This window comes from Pistacia vera, unplaced genomic scaffold (assembly GCF_008641045.1).
Source record: "Pistacia vera cultivar Batoury unplaced genomic scaffold, PisVer_v2 Contig813, whole genome shotgun sequence".
NCBI classification, from domain to species: Eukaryota; Viridiplantae; Streptophyta; class Magnoliopsida; order Sapindales; family Anacardiaceae; genus Pistacia; species Pistacia vera.
This window is the reverse complement of record NW_022196683.1, coordinates 1-25,370: the sequence shown is the minus strand read 5'-3', so window position 1 is coordinate 25,370 and position 25,370 is coordinate 1. Positions and strand designations below refer to the sequence as shown.

The following is a 25,370-nucleotide window of genomic DNA, read 5'->3' as shown; positions in this document are numbered from 1 at the left end:
ACCACCATCCATTAGAGGGTGTATTCCATAGACACTGTGGTTACCATCCATATGAAATCCTCTAGTAGATCAGTCCAGTGAACTTGCAAACAACAAGCACTTATGTATCACACCAAATAATTTTGACATGTGAGATCTGTCACTACATTTTGGTAGGGTCGTTCAACATTATGATAGCCTTATTTTATTATATGTGCTCTTGGTTAGAATAATACTAAGGATATGAACGTTTCTAGAATGGCTACCAGATGTGATCATAGGGTACTCACAATCAAGATTTGAAACACTTGATTCCCTTATCACGATTCTACCATTCTAAGCATATATATCTATACATAATTAAACATGAATTACCTGATATACAAAATGTTTTTTTTTTTTTAATATATATATAAACATGTTACAAAGAGTTAATTACATATAGGGCACCTACTCTAACAATCTTCCACTTGCACTAGAGTCAATCATTCATGTATTTAATACCAAATGAAGCTAAGTGTCTATCATGCTTCTGCTACGACAAAGCCTTTGTCAGTGGGTCTGCTACATTGTCGTCTATAGATATTCTGCTAATATGCACATCTCCTCTTTGAACAATTTCACTAATCAGATTGAATCGTCTGAGTATGTGTTTGGACTATTGATTAGACCATGGTTTCTTAGCCTAAACAAATGCTCCATTGTTGTCATAGAATATATCAACTAGATCAACAATATTTGGAACAACACCCAGTTCAGTAATTAACTTTTTTATCCAAACGGCCTTTTTGGTTACATCTAATAATGCTATGTACTTAGCCTCTATTGATGAATCTGCTACAGTGCTTTGCTTGAGTTTTTCTAGGTCACTACAGCTCTATTGAGACAATATACAAACCCTGACTGCGATCAATAGTCATCTTTGTTAGTTTGGAAACTGGCATTACTATATCATTTCATAGTGAGTTCATCTTCTCCTCCATAAACCAAGAACGTATCCTTTGTCATTTTCATGTACTTTAGTATGTTCTTGACAACTTTCTAGTGACGCTCACCTGCATCCAATTGATATCTCTACTACAAATGTTCAATGCACTTGAGACATCAATCCGAGTATATAACATGACATACATGATGGATCTAATAGCGCATGCATATGGTATCCTACCCAAATTCTTCAAAGTTCTTTAACTCAAAGGGCATTTATGCTCATAATAGAATCACTTACACTCATAATAGAAATAAGCAAAAATAATTAACGGTCTAGAATTAAGTAATGGGTCCATTTGTTTCAATATTGTATTTAATTTTGTAAGTCAGATTTTTTAAATAAGTGTTTGGCACATTATCCTAACTTCTTATTCAGGCGGCACTTCTGACTTTTTTTTTTTTTTTTTCCTTCTTTCTTGTTTTTTCTCCTTCTTCAGTTTGGCTTCCACCTTCTTCTTCAAAGATCAGAACCAGCAACCATCTTGGGCCACCGTCCTCCAACCCCGAGCCCCTAGTTTCGAGCGCCACCACCAGCACCCAGAACTCGAGATCCGCCACCATCTCAGTTTCCTCATCCAACCTGAACCCACCCAAACTCTCAAACCACCAACGACGCACCTTTTCCAGTGAACTTAACCCATCGTCAGCCGCCCTCCTCCAACCTGAGGCCACCATCTTTCGATTGCCACCACCGATGCACATTTTCTTGTGAAGTTCACCAACCGTTGGCCACCCACCTGTACACCCACCTCTAACCAAAAGCCACTAAAGTTCCAAATGGGTTTGGGTTTTTGAAAAGGTAAAAAAAATAAAAACGGAAGATAAGGGGGGAAACGAAAATTATATAAAATATGTGAACTAAATGAAAATGTGAAAGGGGAAATTTGCAATAAAAAAAGATTATTTGGACAATAGGTTAAAATGGCTTTTTAAGAGGTAAAGAAATGTGAAAGGGGCAATTTCGTCAATCAAAATTTGCAAAATTGGGTTTGGCTACTTTACGTTCAAGTTTCGGCAACATGGAATTTGTAGTTAGGACGTCTATTTTTTATTTTAAATCACAACATATTATGTTAATCTAATTCGTTCATTTTTTGTAACATTTGGAAATACTTTCAAAACGGTGTGTTTTGAGACTGTTAAATCATACTGTCTTCGTTGATTCTGTAATTAACTATTAGTAATACAAGATATCCATCTATTTTGCCGGTTTGGAGTTATCGTATGAAGAGATGTGTTTGTAATGAAAGCGCCACGTCATATGATTCAGTACTATGCAAAGGAGGCAGTTTCAACGTTTTTACAGACTTCATGTCCGTCACAGACCCTATTGGTCAACCTTGCCCGTATCTTCCCCTATATTAATGCCTGCTGATGTGTTTGCTTTATTATTACAATATCTCAATTTAGTTCATCATTCCACCATACCATTGTTAGATGAGTAATAATGATATCTAGTTTAAAACAATGGATTACAAGTATATGTTGGCTGATTTGGAATAGTTGGCTGGGAAGAAGCTCGACGCAGGACGGTTAGCTTCTAAGTTCTTCCGGTTGAAAAATACATATAATGCTTGGCGCAAACTTATTCAACACATAGGTTTCAGTTGGGATCATTAGAACCAACCCCAACATGTACCGTAGAGGTTTGGAGAGAATACGTCAAGGTAACTTTTCATATTATAAATTCATATTAATCTACGACATCATACGTTTACGCCTTTTTCCTTGACAAACACATATTAATGTATGAGTGTTTACCAGCATAACAAACAGGTGGTGTAGTTCTTCCATAAGGGACTTCTGTATAAGGAGTTATAAGAGGAAATTTTTGAAAAGCAAACCGCCACCGGAAGATTTGCATACACTTCAATGTCCCAACTAATGGATTCCAACTACAATTCATCTAAACATGGACTGACTGACAACGATGAGAGTGGGTTTGAACCTGATCTAGATCGAACAACGAGAGAAAAACGATCAAACATCTCTAGTCATGGAAGACCTAGGAGGAGGAAGAAGAAATACGACCCGAGACAAGAACTTGTGGATGTGATTGGCAGACTGATAGATGTACTTGTCGATAGGAGTAGGGGATCTGGGGTAAGAAATTGTAGTGAAGACGAGGGGGTCAAAGAGAACACCAGTCGTCGATCTGATCCATTTTCCATGTCTAACTGTTTGGACATTTTGACATCTATGCAAGTTCATACAGATATTTACATCAAAGTTGTCGATTACTTGTATGAAAATCCAGGGTTTAGGGAGGCATTCGTACAAATGCAACTTGAGCATAGGTTAAATTGGGTTTATACTAGGTTTTCGAATTAATTAGGATGAGCTTGTTTGTCCTACATGTAGTCCCACAATTTTGTACTAACTAGTGGGCACTGATCCCTTAAACGGTTGTTAACTTTTTGCAGCATTTTGATTTAGTTTCGACGTAATTATGTTTGCTATTGTATGTACTTATACAATGTGCTATTGTTTTAATGTTAGAGCATGTTTCATATAAGTTGGAGATTGGAAGTTCAATTAAATATTGAATGTTATATTTTCCTAAGTACCATAACAGTATGAATTGATGATCAATGTCTTACAAATGTACAGGTTTAGATGGTGTTGTCTAGGCCTATAGCTCGTAACCGAAATGATGTTGATGAAGAAAGGGAAATTCTAGTAGATGTTGCGATTGCATTGTCTGCAATTGCCGCATTGGAAACAGACTTTAGAACACATGCATGACGATTACGACATACATCTGCATTAACTGGTCACAATAACATGTTGGAAGTACTTAATGGCCATCCTGACAGAATATTTGCGAAGTGCCGCATGGACAAACAATGTTTTACATACTTATGTTACATTTTGGTGCAACAAGGGAACTTGCGAGACTCCAAGAGGATGAGTATTGAAGAACAAGTTATGATATTTTTGAAAACTGTTGGAAAAAACAAGACATACAGTACTATTATGGAGGATTTCCAACATTCGAATGAAACAATCCCTAGATATGTGGGCAAAGTTTGCAACGCGATACGTGGGTTGCAGACAGAGTTTATCAAGACAGCGGACTTTAGTGAAGTTCTAGAGGAAATATCAACCAACCAAAAGTATTCCCATTTTTTAAGGTACTTTTATTATATTATTATTATTATTATTTGTAGGTACTTCAGTTCATTGTGTTATTTATGTTGACAGCTGGTTGATATTATTGAATGCTATCTTTTGTTCACAGGACTGTATAGAGGAGATTGATGGCACACATGTCAATGCTTGGGTTCCAACTAAGTTGGCCAATGTCTTCTGGAATTGTAAAAGAACGTTGTCGCAGAATGTCATGGTTGTATGTGACTTCAGGATGATGTTCACTTATGTCGTCACTGGCTGGGAAGGATCCGCCCATGACTCAAGGGTTTTAAATTCGGTTCTTGATGATCCTAATTTTGGATTCCCGCATCCTCCACCAAGTACAACTAGCTTCTTTACGTATTATAGCATATTTGCTCTATTTTTTTGGATTGAAATATCAAATAACATGTGTGAGTTAATTACAGGTAAATACTATTTGGTTGATGCGGGTTATGCAAATAGAGGGGGGGTTCCTTGCCCTTCATAGATGAGTTCCTTACCATCTACATGATCGTCGTCGTAACCGAAATGATCCACAGGCATTGTTTAACTACAGACATGCATCACTCCGCAATGTTGTTGAGAGAACCTTTGGTGTTCTAAAGAAAAGATTATGGATTCTCGATGGAATGAATAATTACCCGTTGGAGAAACAAGTTCGGATTGTTATGGCATGTTGTGTATTTCATAATTTTATCAGAAGTTACAATATGCAGGATGAAATCTTCGAGCAGTCTACTGCGGAAGTATATTTGCATGACCAAAACAAGGTAGCAGATGAAGGAAATGGGGAGGGATCGAGTCAACCGCAGCAACGTATTATTAACAACATGGCGCATGTGCAGGGTAACATAACGACTGAAATGTGGAAACAACATATGACCAATGTCATAGTTGTTAATGGAGTATAGTTGTATAAACGATTCTAAGGGTTGACAATCAGCAGCTTCGTCAGAGATGTATTAATGTGGTGTTTTTTAAATGATGTATTAGTACTTGAAATTAATAGTTCCAAATTTGTCTTTAAGTTAGTGATTACGAAATTAACAATTAAATATTTAATAATATTAAAACGTTAATTGATAAGTTTTTACGGTATAATAATAAAAATTAATTTAACAAAAGGCAACAAAGAATTCTATCAATAAATCCTTTATAAAAAAAAAAATATATCAAACAATTTTTTTACAATTTATTTAACTCTAATATATTATCCTAAATATTTTACCAAATATTAAATCATATTCTTGTAATAATAACCCAACTAAATACTCTATCAAATATCAAATCATATTCTCGTAATAATAACTTAACTAAATACTCTACCAAACACATTTTTTTTCAAATACTATTTTCGAAATAATAACTCAACTCAACTTTATAATAATTTTTAAAAATACTACTCAAAATAACTAAACAAACGCACCCATATTATTCTAAAAAGTTGATATTTCAATTTTATATCTTACCTTATATGATTCTTGATATGTCAACGTGATATAATTATAAATTAAAAACAATTTTAATCTCCAAAATTCTACAGTAAATATAGAGCTAACATATCAACAATTATGTCAATTGTTATTCTAACTTTGTATATGTAACATTATAAGTATTTCATCCCATTTAACGATGGTCACGATCACAACTCTAGATTACTAGTAATAACTTCTCATTAGGCTTACGAAGCCCAAAGAAACGACACATTAATGAGAGATCTAACTGTATTCGGTAAGAATAATTTAATGTGTAACGATTAGTTAAAGCTAATAAAAAATTGTCACAATATTCTCTTGCCGTCCAAATGGGCCAATACATATGGATTAAGCCTCATTAAATCAGGCAGACACTAATACACTATGACCTTCATACACAATAAAAATAGCAAATGAACACTATATCTGAGTATCTGACCCTCTTAACACCAAACAAACCTGAATCAGACAATCATCATATGAGTCATAACAACAAATTTAGTTCAATTAATGTCACAATCTCTGGCAATCAATAGAGATTAAACTTATAGATAATCTCCAATCAATTCATGAAGAGTTGTAGCACATATTGTAAACAAATAACCAAGCATATATAATAAACCAAAAAAAAAAAAAGAAACCGCGTATTCTTTGGAGTGGCATGGCGACTTAGCATGAGATAACTTATGCAGGCAATTATGCTAGTAATGACCTGTGGATTAGTTAATAGTAATTTCGTGAAGATGGAGATTGTCCAGAATGAATAAATCAAAACAAACAACAGAAAAAGGACCAAGCCGATAGTCAACACCAATTAAATTCATTCTGAGGCCTAGCTAATATACAACTGGAGGGCACAAGCTCAAAGAACTGGTCAAGCACCTTTGTTTGGTTATGCATGCATTTTACTGAAAATTTCAACCCATTGGGGCGGCATCTCTCAATACATCTATAATAATCTATAAAAGGAGGAAACATTACATGCTTATTCACACATCAAAATCCACTTCGTTTGTTTAAGATTTTGAGACGTATTACTTTTTATATTCTCCAATGGCTACTAAAACAATTCTCTTGTTAGGATTCCTTGGTCTAGTTTTTTCACTTGCCTTAGCTGATCATAGCCCACTTCAAGATTTTTGTGTCAGAGACGCAACAAGCTCAGGTACTATATACATAAACAAACAACGCGTCGGAGAAGACTCCAGAAATGGATGCCTTTTAAGCATCGACTTCTTATTTGATAAGTTTTCTGATGATTTTACTTTTTATGGCAGTACTGGTGAATGGTTTTGCCTGCAAAGATGCAAAGCTAGTCGAAGCCAAAGATTTCCATTTCAGTGGGCTACACCTGACGGGTAACACATCTAATGCAGTTGGTTCCAGGGTGACTCCAGTGACAGTTGCCCAATTTCCAGGTCTCAACACTCTTGGCATTTCGATGGTCCGCATTGACATTGCTCCATGGGGCATTAATCCACCTCACACTCACCCCAGGGCCAGTGAAATATTGACTGTTCTGGAAGGTACTGTTGAGGTTGGGTTCATCACTTCCAATCCTGATAACCGTCTCATAGTGAAAGTTCTTCAGCCTGGCGATGTGTTCACTTTCCCGGTGGGTCTCGTGCACTTCCAGCGCAACGTTGGAAACTGTAATGCCGTGGCTATTGCCGGTCTTAGCAGTCAAAATCCTGGAACAGTCACTGTTGCTAACGCGGTCTTTGGTTCTAAGCCTGACATTTCTAGCGATGTTCTTGGACAGGCTTTCCAGGTTGAGAAGAATGTGATTGAGCAATTACAGGCGAACTTTTAAGTCAACCATATATGCATTTACTCTGTGTAACCTGTCCATTTGTCTTATTTAAATCGTTCTCAATTCTTAATCACAATAAATAGCCATGTTTGTTCATTTGTTCATTTGTAGTTTAATTTCATGTGTTCATTGTAAGAGACAAGCTATGAATGACAATTGCTGAAGCTATTATTATCATTATTATGATTTTGCTTTTATTTATTTATTTATATATTTTGCTTTTGCTTTTGATTTTGATTTTCCCTTCTCTTAAATAACTTGAAAAAAGCAAAGGCTTTTCTTCTAGCTTGAGACTAGGGACTAGAGATCACTTTTGCAGTTTATAATTATTGAAAATCAATTAAATTTGAGGGTATTGATTACTATATAGACTTATTAGTTATATAGAATTTATCCCAAGTTTATAAAAGAAGTCGGTAAAATTCCAAATGAAGAAAGAATATTGCAAGAATAAAAATTCTATAAAGTAGTTAGTAGTTAGTAGTTAGATTAAGTAAATATAAACCGTGAGACTATTTACACCTCACTCTCAAAGCCTATTTTATATTTATATTAGTATAAATTTAAAAAAAAAAAAATAGATATTTCATATATTTTTCCTAATTCCAACAACATTGATAGATAATTTCTTAATTATTAAATTAAAAAGAAAAAAAAAAAAAAAAAAATAATAAATAAAAAAATATAATTAAAACTGTTGGAGTCCCACATCGACTAGCATGTTCAAGCTTATTGGTTATAAGAGGGGTAATCCTCCTATTCAATAAGACCTTATTGGTGAGAGTCAGGCCTACCTCAAATTCTAACATGGTATCAGAGTCCAGGTTCAGTTGAGCTGAGCGCTTGACTAGCGGGTGAGGAGTTAGAGCTAGTAACTACCTCCATAACAGGCATGACCCAACATATGGGCTTGACCGTGAGGGGAGTGTTGGAGTCCCACATCGACTAAGCACGTCAAGCTTATTGGGTTATAAGAGGGTAATCCTTCCATTCAACAAGACTTTATTGAGTAAGGAGTCAGGTCCACCTCAAATTCTAACAAAAAGCACAAGTACTTTGTTCAAAATTGAATCAAAACTTAATCTTAACTTTAAATTACATTTGTACAACAAATGCGTGTCTAGAGTATCAATATGGATCAAATAACATCAGAGATTTTTAGCAATAAAAGTTTTGTTAGAAGAAAGATAAAATGAAAGCTTAAATGAATGGAAACTCTTTAAGTCAAATTAATTAAAAAAAAAAAAAGATAGAAAGAACTGGAAAATTTTGAAAATTTGAGTTTCTCCTAATAAACAGAAAAAGTTTTTGTTAATCATCTAAGCTTCTCTAAGTTGGCTAAGCAGATGATTGGACACTAATGTATAATAATATATAATGTTTGGATATTAGTGAACAAGTATACTATACATAGTATACCACATTGCCTATATACGTACAAATGAGTACATGTCATGTATATACTTTAAAGAGTGGTGCTATAGGCCTCCCATAATTTAACTTAAACCTAGCCTTTAAATTTACCCCAATAAAATTTTAACATATTTAAATGTCTAAATATCCCATCGATTTACAAGTAACCCTTATATTTACATTTTAACTACTCATGTTATATTTTCTCAATCCTTGTTTTATATATACTCTTTTTTATTTAACATGTCAATTAAATATAAATAGTGCACATTGGAATCACATGCGTTTTCTTTTTTTTTTTTTAAAAAAAAAGAATAACAAATTTATAAATTTTGTAAATGTGCAAATCTATTGAAAGTTAGACAATAATATATGATAAAATAAACCCAAAAATTTAATGCATAGATATTGTTGATCATATTGTTAGCTTATAACACATAGATTAAACTATTCTTAATCTTGATTGGGATAGTTTCTGTAAAAGAGACGAAAAACTTGGGGAACCATCAACTGTTAGGCTAAAAAAAGAATTAAACAAGTTGGTATGAACAAAATTGGTTTATATTGGTGCTATATCCTCATTCTTATGTGGTCTTTGACAGCTATACAAGGCTGCTAGGGAAGAAGGTTTGCAGTTTTACATACTAAATCTTACTCTATAAAAAGAAACTGCAAATTCTTCTTCTCTCATATCTTAAAGCATTAATCATTGTAATTAGACTTTTATTTTTAATTTTTATAATTACATTTTCAAATGGCCTCACATCATATTGTTTTGTTTGCCTCCTCGCTCTTTCTTTCTCCCTTGTATTGGCAACTGATAACAATCCTCTTTTTGATATTTGTGTGGCAGACCCAAAAGGTCCAGGTAATTTTATAAACCCTAATTATTTTATGCATGAGAAAATTCTTAATCCTTTTTTTTTTTTTTTTTTTTTTTGATCCCCCAGAATAAATTTTCTGGCTCCACCCTTATGGTGTTATAAATTAACAATACTATCTTTATTTTATTGAACGGTCTCACCACATCTGTCCAATGAGGTGGTGAGACTGTCCAAGATAAGTGTTTCTCAATGTAATGTTTTATTTTGTCTTTGATTATATATTTGTACCACATTGTAGTGACGGCAAGCGGACCACTCTGCAAGGATTTGAAGCTGGTTCATGAAAATGATTTCTTCTTCACCGGACTTCACAAACCTGGAAACACATCAAACCCTCTAGGCTCAAAGGTAACCCTCTTGAATGCACAGCAGATTCCGGGACTCAACTCTCTCGGCATCTCTTTCGCTCGCATCGACTTCCAGCCCGGAGGAATCAACCCTCTTCACCTTCACCCTCGTGGCTCCGAGATCCTCACCGTCATCGAGGGTACACTCGAAGTCGGATTCGTGACCTCGAGCCCCGACTATCGTCTCTTCACAAAGGTTCTTCAGAAGGGTGATGTGTTTGTCTTCCCTGCTGGCCTCGTCCATTACCAGAAAAACCCAGAACATGTTCCTGCCGTAGCCTATGCATCTCTCAATAGCCAAAACCCCGGTTCCATTCTACTTGCAAACACTGCGTTCGGATCTACACCTAAGATTAACACTGACATTCTCGTGAAGACCTTCCACCTCGATAAGAAAGTTATTAGACACGGTCAACAGATGTTCTAAATCCAGGATAATTAAGTTTTTATCAGTGTGATTCTGATTTTTATGTTGTAAGCTGTTGGATTCAACTTGGGTTTGATTTTCTGTTAATATCCAAACGTTATTTGCTCGGCCTGTTCTCACAATTTGTTTTATTAATGTACACTTCAAATTATATTTATAGTACTTATTATCTATTACCTTGTAAATGATATCCTTGGTACAATTAATAATTTAATTTTATGAGTGTGCATGGTTTTTAAATTTGGAGCTTTAATTAAAGCAGTGAAGAAGCAACAATAGCATAGATATTTACATAAGATGAAATTTAGGTGATAATGAAACAAATCGAATTCTCTCTTAGATATATTTTTGAATTCTTTTAAGAATTTTACTACTTGTATATGAGTAATTTATTTTATTTTTTTCACCCTAGTTTTGTCGGAAATATAATTTGGTACTCCTTGAGAGGACGTTTTGTTCAGGGAATGTTGATCGCAGTGTGCGTTTGGTTCGGGGTCATAAAAGATAACACTGATAATCTATCTTTTAATCTGATAATTACCACGTTTGGGTGTTAAGTGATGAAAGATTCTAGTAACCGACCAATACCAATAGTGATTATTGTAGATAATATAAGGGGTAATCAATTACCGTCTGAAAGGGTGTTATTTTTTTATTATCAAAGTAATTCACTGTTTACACCAATTTTACTTGTAATTAATAAACATTTTGGATATAAATGCCCTTATATATCTACTAAATAACAATTAGCCCAAATGTGAAAAATGACTTCTATAACCTCATAAATTAATTTTTTGAACAGAAATACCCTCACTATTTACATGAATAATACCCGAAATACCTCATCCACCCAAAACGATTGCCCACTGCTACCAGCAGTTATTAGAACTATGCACTACCGACCGAATCTAGTTGACCGTGCATCGATCTGGTTATTTTCAACCAGATGGCTATAGATCTGACCGAAAACGGCCAGACCATGGTCGCAAATAGTCACAGATTTAACCGTATTCGGCCAGATTGACGCACGGTTGACCAGATTCGATAGGTCTGTAATAACTGCTTCATACTAGGATACTCATAGAAATATATCAAGTAAAATACATTTATATTAGCAAAAGTAAATGGGCCTGAATTTTTTTTTTTTTTTTTTTTTTTACTTACATATAATCATTTTTTATACAAAATAAGATATCATTTGTAAAAGTTATCAAAAACAGTGGACAGTGTAGCTATTGTTCCTCGCTTCCCGACACCCATCTAACCGCGTCCTCATCTAGATCCTGCAAACACAAAGAGAAACAATGGGACGAGCACAAAATAATGTTCAGTAAGTAAATCATCTACTCGTCTATCCCCGTAACTCTTTCTCTTAATTCTTTTCTTACACTCTTCTCATCTCATTTATTTTCTCTTTCTGTTTCTCTTTCACATAGCTCTCTTTTATTAATTTTCTGTTGTATGTCACGACCTCATCTTACCGGAGGCACGGCCAGGTGGAGTTCACAAAGCACTAACCCGCTCTTCGTAACTTTACTCATTCTCTCTTTATTCTATCTCACTTGAATGTCATGGCCTCATCTTACTGGAAGCACGACCGGGGGGAGTTCACAAAGCACCAACCCACTCTTCATGACTTCCGGGTGGAGTTCACAAAGCACCAACCCATTCTTAGATTTTTCTCATTCTCTTTACTTTTAGAGTAGCTCATTCACAAAGTTCTCTACTTTTTCTCAAACTACTTCTTAATGCACAATTAATGCATAAGGATGGTTCATGCTTAAAGTTTCTTACTTAATGCACTTATGAAATGCACAAATGCAATATTGTATCAAGATAGTCATTCTGCACAGGTCACACTCAAGAAGGCATAACTTGAGTTATACACATTGGATTGCTACAATTTTGGTCTCCTTTTAAAGCTTAGAGAAAGGGCTACAACTTTTATGTTTTAGTCTCAACCCAATTCAATNTTCATCTTTTAAATTTATATTTCATATTGTACATCTTAAAATAACTTAGGGTATAATAATAATGAGCGGGGTGGAAGTACCAAATAGAGGGACTAGCCATTTCCAAAAATGAAATCAACCGTGCCTTGATAACCTATAAAGTTGCAATTGTGGAACGCTGCCTTATCTCCTGATATTCTCATGCTGGTTACTTGTGCACCCTCTCTTTTTTAATTTGCCATTGGAGCTGAATTCTACAAGAAAATATTAAATTGCCATAATTATGAACAAATGAGACTCAATGAGATAATTTAGTAAATTCAAATATGATTGAATTGATTATAATTGAATCAGTATTGCCTATTTATACAAAAATTAAGTTATATAATAAGGAAACATAATATTGTAATAATATCTAAAATCTCCTAAAATAAGGAAACATAATATTGTTTCACAATTAAAGAAACATATTATTTGCATTCCATTTTGAACTTCAACACTCCCCCTCAAGTTTGTGGTCATAAACCATAAACTTGCGTAAAAGATGCAAATATTGGTGATTATGTCAGAGTTTGAGCTTTGATTGTTTGCCATGGGAAATTCTAACCGAGTATCTATTTGAATTGTAAGGATAGAAAAAGAGGCTAATTGAGTATTGTGCTAACTAAGTATTTGTTTGAATTGTAGGGACAAAAGAGAGAGGTTAGTTGAGCGAAAGCTGATTCAACTCGGAAGCTTTGATACCATGTTGGGATTATGAACAAATGAAACTCAATGAATTGAATTAATTATAATTGAATCGATATTGCCTATTTGTACAAAAATTAAGCTATCTAATAAGGAAACATAATATTGTTTCAAAATTAAGGAAACATATTATTTGTATTCTATTTTGCACTTCAACACAAACAAAAAACAAAATTTAAGATAATCACAGTTTAGTGATGAAGGTGTAGTTACTAATGAATTCTCAAATGTAGCAATTGCACTTTAGCTTATATCGCCTGCNTATAAGGATACATCAAAAAAATCTTTAACGCAACAGAAATATTTTGCCAATGTATAATAAGATGAGTTAGTGTCATGTAAATATTCAATTAAAAACCAGCAATATTAATATTGGTTTATCAATTGCATCCCATGTAATACTTCCCAATGATCCTATTTGTTAGCATATAATAATACATGGATTAAATTATTCTTGATCCTGATTGCGATTGACTTCGGTAAAAGAGAAGAAAATTTCGGGGAACCATCCAACTTTTAGGCTAAACAAAGAAGTAAACAAATTGGCAAAATTGGTTTATTTTTGGTGTATTTTTTTTTTATCATTCTGAATTATGTGGTCTTGGACAGCTAAACAAGGCTGCTACGGAAGAAGGTTTGCAGTTTTACTCTATATAAAGAAACTGCAAATTCTTCTTCTCTCATATCTTAAAGCCATTAGTCATTGTAATTAGAGTTTTATTTTTAATTACATTTTCAAATGGCCTCACATAATATTTTCTTGTTTGGCCTCCTCGCTCTTTCTTTCTCCCTTGTATTGGCAGCAGATAACAATCCTCTATTTGATATTTGTGTGGCAGACCCAAAAAGTCCAGGTAATTCTACAAACCCTAATTACTTTATGCATGAGAAATACTTACATGAAATAGTTTCACTATTTATTTTCGCTGATGCGGTGAGACCGGCCAATAGATGTGCTGTTACATATTTGACAAAAATTTCTCTTTCATCTACCAATCACCATGATTCATAAATAATTACCTATTTTCATTCATCAATATCTAACACCGTAAAAGATGGTTTTGAAAATTAACAATAAAATATGATAAGACTGTTCTATACAAGTATTTCTTTGGTCTTATGTATTATTCTTGTCATTCATTATAAATTTCTAGCACAATGCAGTGACGGCGAGCGGGGCAGTCTGTAAGGATTTGAAGCTGGTTCATGAAAATGATTTCTTCTACACCGGACTTCACAAACCTGAAAACATATCAAGCCCTCTAGGCTCAAAGGTAACCCTCTTGAATGCCCAACATATTCCAGGGCTCAACTCTCTCGGCATCTCTTTTGCTCGCATCGACTTCCGGCCTGGAGGAATCAACCCTCTTCACCTTCACCCTCGTGGCTCCGAGATCCTTACCGTCATCGAAGGCACCCTCGAAGTCGGATTTGTGACCTCAAGCCCCGAGTATCGTCTCTTCACAAAGGTTCTCCAGAAGGGTGATGTGTTTGTCTTCCCAATTGGCCTGGTCCACTATCAAAAAAACCCAAAGAAAGTTCCCGCTGTTGCGTATGCATCTCTCAATAGCCAAAACCCTGGCTCTGTTCAACTTGCAAACACTGTGTTCGGATCTACACCTGAGATTAACACTGACATTCTCGGGGAGGTGTTCCAGCTCGATAAGAAAGTTATCAGTCACGGTCAAATGAAGTTCTAAATCCATAAGAATTATATGTTTTCTTAGTGTGATTCAAATTTTTTTGTTGTAAGCTGTTAGATTCAACATGGGTTTGATTTTCTATTAATACCCAAACGTCATTTGCTCAGCCAGTCTCATAATGTTTATTTAATTTTTATCTATATCACTTCTTTTTTTATTACAATTGTGGTTTTGTAAATTATATCCTTGGTTAAATTAATAATTAATTAATTGTATGAGTGTGCATGGATATTGAATTTGGTTAAAGTTTAGGTGTTAATGAAACAGAGATTTTCTCTTAAATGTGCTTATTTATAAGAAGGCATATGGTCAAAATTGTGGAACATAAAAATTTATAGATTAAAATTATAAAACACTGACCATATAGATTAAACACATGAGACATAGATTTATTTGTCTATTTTGAATTGCTGAACGATAAATAGAGGTGTATTTTGGTTACACACAAAAATCGTTGCCTAAAAACACATCTTTTGAAACTGATTATAAAATACCAAATTTATAAAGAATTTGAAAACCTACCTTTTGTAGCTTTTCAAAATCAATTTATTTCTTACCAGATTTTATATATGTACCATGTCAATAATTAAAAATGCTATTGGAATTTAATTTGATTAATTTAATAATAGTAGATTAAATTGAAATGAATTACCCTTACCCAAAATATATTTATTTCATAAAATAAAAATAAAGTAGACTTTAAGACTGTTGTCAGAACAGTGTCATCGACCACCGCAGTGGTGCCACCGACAAACCACCTCCAATGGCACGTGCGCGCAACAATTAGAAAGATTGGCAAACCGATCTATCTCATGTTTTGTGAAATCTCCACCATGCGACTTGGCTTTTGGTCACAACCGAAGATGAAGTTTATTTTGGCCCTCCTGCGAATGAAGTCGGATCTCTTCACCGACAACATAGTCGGCGGCCATCACTGTTTCCAACAACGTGACGGTAGTTATTTTTATTTATAATTTTATATATACTATTTGTTTTAAAAATATAGATTAAATATTAATTATAACTTAAAATAATGATATTGAAGACATAAAACACAAGTGCATTTTGTCTTATACATGTTTATACAATTTAAAAGGCTCTTTTAAATCAAACAATATATTGGATTTAAATATCAAAGCTTTAAAAATTTTCTTACCAAACACATGTAAAAATTATTTTTAAAGCTTATTATTTTTACAGTGGATAAAAGTTATTTAAATATAATCTACGGCAATTCTAAAGCTCTTAGTGAACGAGTTATGAAGATAATTTAGTGAAAGAACAGAAAATTAATTTTGATTCGGTTTGGGCTCCAATATGAGCTGTCCAGACCTTTTCTTCTCCTGGTGAGTTTTTGAGGTAGGTGTTGAGTTTGCCCTTGTTTTGGTTATCTAACCCGAGTGCCTTGTTTTGTAGGCTAGAATAAACTTAGGCTGAAATGGGTTGATTAGCGGAAGCTTGATTATGAGAGAGCTTTTTATTTGAATGAAACAAGAAGACAATTGAAGAATCAGAGTAGCACAAAAATTTGCAGAAGAATTGTATCTATTGATTATGTTTTTAGATGGATTCATATCACATATTTATACAAATGTGCAGTGAATATGTAAGAAAAATAATCTCTAATAATGTTTGTAATTACTAAGTAAGAAATAGAATATCTCATAATAATGCTTATAATTTCTCTAAGGAATAAAATATCTCCCAATAATTTTGTAATCTCTTTAGGTAAGGAATGGAATATTAACTTTCATATTTGCATGTCAAGACTCTCATAATGATATTCCTATTAACAATTGTAGTATTTATTAATAGTTTATCAAAAAACATATAATTTTTACATGGAAAAAAAAAAAAAAAAGAGCCCCAATATCCCAGCACTGTGTTGACTCTCATGCCATTTGAACACTGGATCTTATAGTGGTGTTCTGCATAAACATCCCAGTTGTAACTTTCAATCACAAAAAACATTATCAGGTGTTTTCTCATATATATTGATGTGCAAGCATTTAACTATATTAGATATGGTTAACCAGCTAGAACCTAGACCTTTTTTTTTTTTTTTTTTTTTTTACTAAAAAAATAAACCCTTATTTAAGACAATTTTTTTTTTTTTTTTTTTTTTCATCTTTTAAATTTATCTTTCATATTGTACATCTTAAATAACTTAGGAATAATATAATGAGCGGGGTGGAAGTACCAAATAGAGGGACTAGCCATTTCCAAAAATGAAATCACCGTGCCTTGATAACCTATAAAGTTGCAATTGTGGAACGCTGCCTTATCTCCTGATAGCTCATGCTGTTACTTGTGCCCCCTCTCTTTTTTAATTTGCCTTGGAGGCTGATTCTACAAGAAAATATTAAATGCCATATTATGAACCACATGAGACTCAATGAGATATTAGTAAATTCAATAGGATTTGAATTGATATAATTGAATCAGTATTGCCTATTTTAACAAAATTAGTTATATAATAAGGAAACATAATATTGTATAATATCTAAAATCTCCTAAAATAAGGAAACATAATATTTTCACAATTAAAGAAACATATTTTTGCATTCCTTTTGAACTTTCAACCCTCCCCCTCAGTTTGTGGTCATAACCATAAACTTGCGTAAAAGATCAAATATTGTGATTATGTCGAGTTTTGAGCTTTGATTGTTTGCCCATGGGAAATTCTAAACCGAGTATCTATTTGGAATTTAGATAAGAAGAAGAGGCTATATTGAGTATTGTGCTAACTAAGTCGTGTGTTTTGAATTGTAGGGACAAAAGAATAGGGTTATTTGATGCGAAAGCTGATTCACACTCGGACGCTTTTGATACCATGTTGGATTTGGAATACAAATGAAACTCATGACTTTGGAAATTATAATTTGAATCGATATGCCCTATTTGTACAAAAATTAAGCTATCTAATAGAAACATATATTGTTTTTTCAAAATTAGGAAACATTATTTGTATTCTACTTTGCACTTCAACACAACCAAAAAAACAAAATTAATAGATACTCACAGTTTATGATGAAGTGTGAGTTACTAAGAATTCTCCAATGTAGCATTGCACCTGTAGACTTATATTCGCTGCACCTTTGTAAGTTTAATGGTTGACAAAAGCAACAGTCTCGGTTACGATATAAAAAGAAAGAAAGAACAAAGTTGAAGTTAAAATATAATGCATAATATTGTCCACTAAGTGTTTTGTTGATGCGTGATTTTGTTTACCCAACAAAGCACATAGTGAAACGCTAGCTGGCTCCAGATACACGTGATGAGAGAGTGAGAGAAAAGCATGAGAACGTGTGTTAAGGTTTCGATTCTCATGGAGCAAATCCTACCATCCACCGTTTTTTTGTTGTATTATAATATGTTGGTCAGGTGCGCGTTCAGCGCGACTTCACAAATGATTACACAAGAAGGTAGAGAGTGAATGCTATTGTCTTATATGATTCGCTAATCCCCTAATTGAGAGGAGCTCTCAATTTTATGGGAATGGTGTAAATTAACGATTACTAAATCTGTGGTTGTGAGATTAGTCCTGTGCAAATCCTTCTCTTAGTCTCTTGCCCACCTCTAGTAGCGATTTACGCGATTTGGTGCAGGGATTAGATACGTGAATCACTCTAACTCCTAGCTATCTGATGCGTCACCCACTGTACTAATAAGCCTGCCGCTCCTGTCTTATGCGACATTGCTTTCTCTGAATGGTTGCGGTTACCTAGCTCTGACTTTTTTATGCGGACTGGGTTTGACGTCAACCCTACTTTTTCAGGCCATAACAGGTTTGAAACTAAAGCATATACATAACTTAAACAAAAATTACCTACCACAAATTCAATATCACAGCCCCAACAGACTTCACTCTAAACCGCCACTATATCCCTATACACTTACCATATTGAGTCATTTGTCCATTGAAACAAATCTTGGCATGTCCTTTGGGTCCCCTAGAACAAAAAAGTTATAAATTGCTTTGACCTGTCAATGGTGAAAACCTCCACGCGATTTAATAACCACTCTCTTGTGTTCACATCGGGAATGTTGTTTATTGCATCATTCACCGGTCAAAATTTTTTTGCTACCACTCTTTCATGAATTTATAATCTTAAACAATAGCCCTTTTCCGCAGCCACAGCTTCTCCAAGTTGGATTCTATCTGAATTTAAAACTTAGCCTTCTTTGGTTTAACTTGCCCTTCCTTCTTTGAATGTTTCGAGATATTATAGTCAAGTCCATTTGTTGAGTTTTCGATCATTTGAGGGATGATTCTTGATTGCAAATGGCAATTAGGAAAGCTAAGAAAGAATAAAAATTTTATTACAGGTCGCAAGAAGGGTAGAACTGTTCTCATTTCTTGAGCCCTGTTGGAACACCCCTTCTCGATGATACCAAGAATGAAGTGTTATTGAGTGTTGTTGCAAATATGAAGGAATATCGTATGTAATTTTGTTTTGTGCTTTTCTTTTCATAATTTACCAAGACTTTCTACCCCAATCTTTTTATCAATTTTTTTTTCACAAAACTGAATGTAACAAAAAAATTATTGAGTTGATTTCACACAATCATCTTTTATCACAAAGTTTATAATAGAGATTTATATAAAAATGTGGTAGTATTCCTCATTATATTATAGGAGTGTATGCGTATTTATAAAGTAACTATTCTAGTATGTGAAGTTTGTTTGTGTTTTTTGCTTTTGTTAGTTCACAAGACTGCCCCTTGCGAGAAGTTACAATAGCATAAATCCTTCGTCTCTCTTAATTCGTAAAAGTAGCTTCAAATAGTTACAAAAAAAAAAAAAAAAAAAGTGTAATTTTAACATAATGTGTTGGAAACATAAAGTTATAACTCCTATTTAAAGTAAAACAGATCAACATCTGTATTTTTTAAAGATACTTAATGACTTTCATAGAGTTCATACTATGTCAAGGAGTATGATAGAATTATGGATAGTGAGGAATTTTTGAGTTGTTTTATTCAAAGAAATTGTGGAAGCTACCAAGACCTATTGACTTCCTTACTTTGTATTTAAGTATATTTTGAAGGTGTGTAGTCCTGCTGGTTGGTCAGATTTGAAAGGGAGACGGGTCTTTATTCAACTTCATTTGAGTGGTAAGGATTGTAAAGGATCGTTGTATTTAATTTTGTTTCTATATATGATAAAGATTGGTTAAAAGACCTTCCATTTGCCCAGATTTTGATCACTATAATCTCATAGCAATATTTTCCAATTTATTAAAAATCTATATTTTTTTTTAGGAATGGAGTATTTAGACCAACTACACGCACCTCAATATCTCTAAAATCCTCAAAACTAATAAATCTGTAACCATATTGTAAAAGGCTTCCATTTGCAACCTGATTTTGATCACTTAATCTTTATATCAATTTCTAATTAAAAAAAAAAAAACCTTTACAAGCGTTCTATTGACCTATTAGGACAATTTAACATTAAAATATATTTTTTTAACCCCAACCAATTCTATTTGACTAGGATTACAAATTATGTTTCCATCATACTCCTTTTCTATATTATGTATATATATCAAAATGGATGAATTATTATGTGAAAGTGGATACCTAAAGTGTTTAAAAAATTGTAAGAATCATCTCTGTGTCTTTTATCTTTTCAACTTCTAATAATGTTAAAAGTCTAAAACTAAACGAAAAAAGAAAAAAAGATGAACCCTTTAGAATCGGGGTGGGTGGGGTAGCTCTACAGGCTACTTCCCTTTGAAGAAAGATAAATATCTGTGTAAGTCTGTAAGATACCATATGCCCCAGTTGAAGGGGTGGGTGGCTACAGGCTACTCCTCATTTCCAACACAAGCGGTGACAGACAGAAGCTTATATATATGAGCAAGTACGTGTCTCAATGTTAAGTGTCATCGGTGTAACGCACTCTCAAACATGGAGACAGCTGTATATTTTCTACTATATATATAAATCTTCACTGCCATGAGGAGCAAATTAAACCTAACATAAAGCAGAAACGATGAAGGCAACTTCATTTTTCTTATTTCCAATAAATTTTTGCATATCACATTGTGTAGTTTATGTTTCTCAACATACAGTACTGTTTATATAATATGAATGAATTTATCTTAACTTACAGAAAAGGGCATCAAGCTTGAAGAAGGAAGTAAACTCTCTTCACTTGAAGGTATGCAACTTCCTTTATGCATAAACGTTAAAAAAAAAAAAAAATACGTGTTTAATTTACAATATAGTTTTTTTACGTGCTCTTGTTTTCTTAATTTACATGCCGTAGGGTGCAGGATATTTTCCAGAAGAGATATTATTACAGAAGATGAAAGTATGCCTCTGCATCTTTTATATGCTTAATGTCATTCTTACTCTATGATTCAATCAAAATTCCGGCTGGGTTTCGCGATAAAATAACTCTCTTCTGTTAGTTTAACTGGAATTTGAAATTGCATATTTATTTTCATCTATTTTTTTCCAACTGTTCCATGCATATTTTTCCTTCACCATATGCTACGTTTTCTTTTTGTAAGAGAAAGAAACCAGAACAATCAGAAGACGATTCTTGTGAAGAAAAGGTATGCAACTTTTCTTTAAATTCAAGTTTATACATCTTAACATTTTCAGTTTGTCAAAGAATATGTCTCCGTAGTTATTGTGTTCATATTCTGCTAAAATGTAATCCAGGTCTGTTTTGAAAATTGCTGCATAATCTCTGTGATATTAATTTGTAGGTGTGCGGTGACTACAGTCACTGCTAAAGATTCATAATTAAAAGATAATGAAAGATATATATCTTCAGTATAACATTCAATGGTTTAGAAAGCTTTTAGTTATGTTTTCGATGGCGGGATTAATTGCAGAAAGCAGAATATGGTCCAGAGGAGGAAGTTCCATCAGATATGAAGGTGAGTTTATCTCTTCCATCCTTTGTTATTCCTATTCTTTCATATATTTTTTTCATTGTCATCACAGTCAATTTGGCTGTGTAACATAAAATTTTGAGCTGCCAGTGATCACTATTGTTCTTTTAGCTTGAGATATAAACTGCGCGGGCAAACTCTTGGATGTCTCTCTTCGATAAATGAAAACTGTAATCTTGTAATATATAGAGTGACAAGGGAGAAAAAAGATTGAAACACATCCAGTGGATGGTCTTTTTTTTTTTTTTTTTTTTTTTTTTTAATTGTCGATAATTGTAAAATATAATTTTAGGAGGTTGATGAACATGATACCAGTGAAGATGAAGATAATGAGGAGGAGGAGGAGGAAGAGCAAGAGGAGCCTTCAAAGCTACTCGTCACTCATGGCTTTCATTTGGTTAAAGGGAAAATGGGTCATGGAATGGAAGACTATATTGTGGCAGAAACTAGGGAAGTCAATGGCCATGAGCTTGGACTATATGCAATTTTCGATGGTCACTCAGGACGCTATGTTGCAGAATACTTACAATCTCATCTCTTTGATAACATATTAAGTCAGGTATGAAACTGGGTTTGCCTTCAATTAAATTCTTATTTTAGTTGATAGAAATCTTTCCAAGAAAATTCATTTCTTTAATTGTCTAGAGATTAGCCTGATTTCTGGACAAGTCCTAAGAAGGCTATCAAGAGAGCATACAAAGCCACAGATGATGAGATTCTGAATAAAGTAGTGGAATCACGAGGTGGGTCGACTGCAGTTACAGCAATACTAATTGACAGAGAGAAGCTAATCGTGGCGAATGTGGGAGATTCTCGAGCAATCTTATGCAGAAATGGTACCACAAAACCCATAACAGTGGATCATGAGCCCCAGAAAGAGAAAAAACTTGTTGAGAGCAGAGGTGGATTTGTGTCTAAAAGGCCAGGTAAACAATGCAAATATTAACAGCCAATTTACAACATAACAATAAAAGTCGGTTTCCAATGAAACTAACAAGTTAATGAAATCAGGGAGTGTTCCACGTGTGGACGGGCAGTTGGCAATGACAAGAGCTTTCGGAGATGGGAAACTGAAGGATCACATTACTTCAGAACCAGATGTGAGGACGGAGATGATAGACAGGGATACTGAATTCCTCATTTTGGCTAGTGATGGCCTGTGGAAGGTATGATTTTGATTTTCATGTCATTATCAAGACTTGATTCATTACATAGACGACAAATAATTGGGCGACAGACAATGTATATGATGTTAAATTTGATTATGCAGGTGATGTCGAACCAAGAGGCTTCGGATTNAATGATTTGGTGGCAGAATATCAGCAGTATCAGGATGCAACTGTTGACAACGAGGAATATGACGAGGAAGAAGAGGAAATTGCAGGTTGAGGTGTCATGTTATTTGCCGTATGTTCAGTTTGTCAGAAATCTGTATCTTGCTGGCTCTCTTTCAGTGAGTGGTTTATGTTTCTGTTGTTGAGAGGTCAACTTAGATTGATTGGCATGTTGATGTGTATGTATGTAATATAATGTGGGTATGTATGTCAAGATGGGTTATGTTGTGACTGCTTTACTTTTTAATTTGAATGATGGATGCTTGTACTGTGTAGTTGCATGTATAGCTTTTGTTGGTTTGTAATGGGCATAGGATGAAATGAGGCAGCTTGTTATATAACATTATCAGTTGTATTATTTAATGGGTATTCATCGAAAAAGTATTGATGGGAAGTTTGTGTGATTGGCTTCTTGAGTTAAATGAAGCACCACTGAGATCTCTTCCATTCGTAGAATTATTATTCTAAGGGAAGGAGATGCTCTGTCACAGATGGAACTTATATTTGATGTTGTGAAATTTTATAGACTGAATGGACTCTAACTAAAATCTAAAATGCCAAGACTTTATCATTAAAGTTAAAGATGATGCTTCTTAATTATAAATATTTATGTTCATTATTTGACCAAGATTTTCAGGTGATGTATAAGTTTAGTACTGTATTATAATTCTCCCATCTATCTCAATAAAAAAATGCTTCTCAAGACCTCTTCAAAAATTCTTTTTGATGACCTCTTCAAGAAATACCAAGTCTCAACTCTCAAGTGGGAACTAAGAAGCTGTAATTTGAGCTTATCTGCTTGAATCTGAGACTGATTAATTCCTTTACTATATAGCTATAGTCTATTTTGTATTATAATAAGTACAAACTGAAACCGAGGACTGCTTCAACTCACTCAATTTTGTATAAATCTCTTTGTAGTTTTGTGTAGTTTTGCTTAATTAGCAACTGTGCACATAGAAATTTCCAAGAAACTTTGGGAGTGTTGAGGTTTTGTTTTGTTTAAATATTTTATTTTAGAAGTAGGAAAAGAGAAATTTTATTAAAATTTATTTGATTGAGATGTATTCAAAAGTATTTCTAGCTAGATACAATCTTTAAAGCTATTGTAAATTCAAGAAAATACAGAAATTTGTTTACATCTTTACATACTTAAAGCTTTTTGGATTTCATCACTTATATTATGTAGAAATCATATTTATTTTCATATCTGATATCAAAGAATTCAAGATATGTAACACATGAAGCTGAAATTTTGAGTGAACTTCAAAGAAAATAGAAGCAAACTCCTATGCTTAACATCCTTCTTTATTGTTCCTAAATATATATTTTTTTTTCTTTTAACTTCGGCAATCTCCCCAGTCTCCACATGTATTGCATCGACAATGTCACAGGAAAAGAACAAATCAATCTTACTTCAGCATTCAGTTTAAGAGAATTAATCTGTTATTGTATGGTTTGAATAAGCAACACTTGGTAAAGTAAATTGGTTAACTAAAGTATATTATTATTTGGTTATGCGAATGCGTACTAAGAAAAAGATGAATATTATTTTACAGCCACGGACGGCATCATTGACCCTCTCGCATGCACGCTTTCGCTCACTCACCTATAAAAAGATGGCATTTCTTTCATCTTCATTCATCAAACCAATCTGAATATATAGCTAAGCAATATAAAACAACATTAGCTTCAAATGGCAGCCAGAATTCTCCTGTTATTACTCATTTCTTTAATTTGTTCTGTTGCATTTGCATCGGATCATAGCCCTCTTCAGGATTTCTGCGTCGCAGACCTCGACAGCCCAGGTATCATTTGAGTTCCATGCCGGTTAGATGTAAAATTATATATAAATTTCTTTGTTTTCTTAAATAAGGATCTATATAAAAAGTATATGAAAACATACCTAGTTGAATGCGTGTTTTTAAACATAATTTAAAAAATATGTTATATATATAGACACGCATACCATAAATCTCGAGTTAAAATGGTTTTGATATAATTATATAAGAACTATATTTGAATATTGTTGAATTCACTCATTAGATAGAAATTATATTTTACAAATAAAAATCTAGCGGTACTAATAATGATCTTAATACAATTATATTAGAATAATCTTGATAAGAGAATTACCGATATATAAAAATTCTTCGATGCAGACATCTTGAAGATTTTAACATGTGGATTGAAGGTGAGTGATTGGTCGTTGGCTTTTGATTTTACATGTGAAGATAGTGTCCAATCATTGGTCCAC

The 25,370-nt window shown here is 33.6% G+C and overlaps 4 protein-coding genes across 4 annotated transcripts; all 4 read left to right on the top strand.

Moving 5' to 3' along the window:
* The first annotated feature begins 6,591 nt into the window (after positions 1-6,591).
* LOC116117500 (putative germin-like protein 2-1) lies at positions 6,592-7,452 on the top strand. Its single transcript, XM_031403522.1, has 2 exons — positions 6,592-6,744; positions 6,857-7,452. Exons 1-2 carry the CDS (start codon positions 6,633-6,635, stop codon positions 7,390-7,392), a joined length of 648 nt encoding a protein of 215 aa, XP_031259382.1. The 5' UTR covers positions 6,592-6,632; the 3' UTR covers positions 7,393-7,452.
* A 1,381-nt stretch (positions 7,453-8,833) lies between these two features.
* Positions 8,834-10,463, top strand: LOC116117504 (putative germin-like protein 2-1). Its single transcript, XM_031403526.1, has 4 exons — positions 8,834-8,848; positions 9,408-9,439; positions 9,525-9,673; positions 9,928-10,463. Exons 1-4 carry the CDS (start codon positions 8,834-8,836, stop codon positions 10,461-10,463), a joined length of 732 nt encoding a protein of 243 aa, XP_031259386.1.
* Positions 10,464-13,901: 3,438 nt separating this feature from the next.
* On the top strand, positions 13,902-14,862 carry LOC116117501 (putative germin-like protein 2-1). Its single transcript, XM_031403523.1, has 2 exons — positions 13,902-14,016; positions 14,327-14,862. The coding sequence occupies exons 1-2, from the start codon at positions 13,902-13,904 to the stop codon at positions 14,860-14,862; spliced, it is 651 nt and encodes a 216-aa protein (XP_031259383.1).
* A 6,157-nt stretch (positions 14,863-21,019) lies between these two features.
* Positions 21,020-23,232, top strand: LOC116117503 (probable protein phosphatase 2C 28; the record flags this gene model as incomplete). The annotated part of the gene is made up of 8 exons (XM_031403525.1): positions 21,020-21,034; positions 21,150-21,187; positions 21,390-21,434; positions 21,720-21,764; positions 22,072-22,338; positions 22,432-22,705; positions 22,791-22,945; positions 23,050-23,232. Coding segments are annotated over exons 2-8 (975 nt in total), but the record flags the coding sequence as incomplete, so codon positions are not given.
* Between the last annotated feature and the right edge of the window lie 2,138 nt (positions 23,233-25,370).

Coding starts and splice junctions, on each gene's coding strand:
- LOC116117501 (XM_031403523.1), top strand. CDS start 13,902: ATGGCCTCACATAATATTTTCTTGTTTGGCCTCCTCGCTCTTTCTTTC. Junction 14,017..14,326: donor GGCAGACCCAAAAAGTCCAG/GTAATTCTACAA, acceptor AGCACAATGCAG/TGACGGCGAGCGGGGCAGTC.
- LOC116117500 (XM_031403522.1), top strand. CDS start 6,633: ATGGCTACTAAAACAATTCTCTTGTTAGGATTCCTTGGTCTAGTTTTT. Junction 6,745..6,856: donor CAGAGACGCAACAAGCTCAG/GTACTATATACA, acceptor TTTTTATGGCAG/TACTGGTGAATGGTTTTGCC.
- LOC116117504 (XM_031403526.1), top strand. Junction 9,440..9,524: donor GCTAGGGAAGAAGGTTTGCA/GTTTTACATACT, acceptor CATTGTAATTAG/ACTTTTATTTTTAATTTTTA. Junction 9,674..9,927: donor GGCAGACCCAAAAGGTCCAG/GTAATTTTATAA, acceptor ACCACATTGTAG/TGACGGCAAGCGGACCACTC.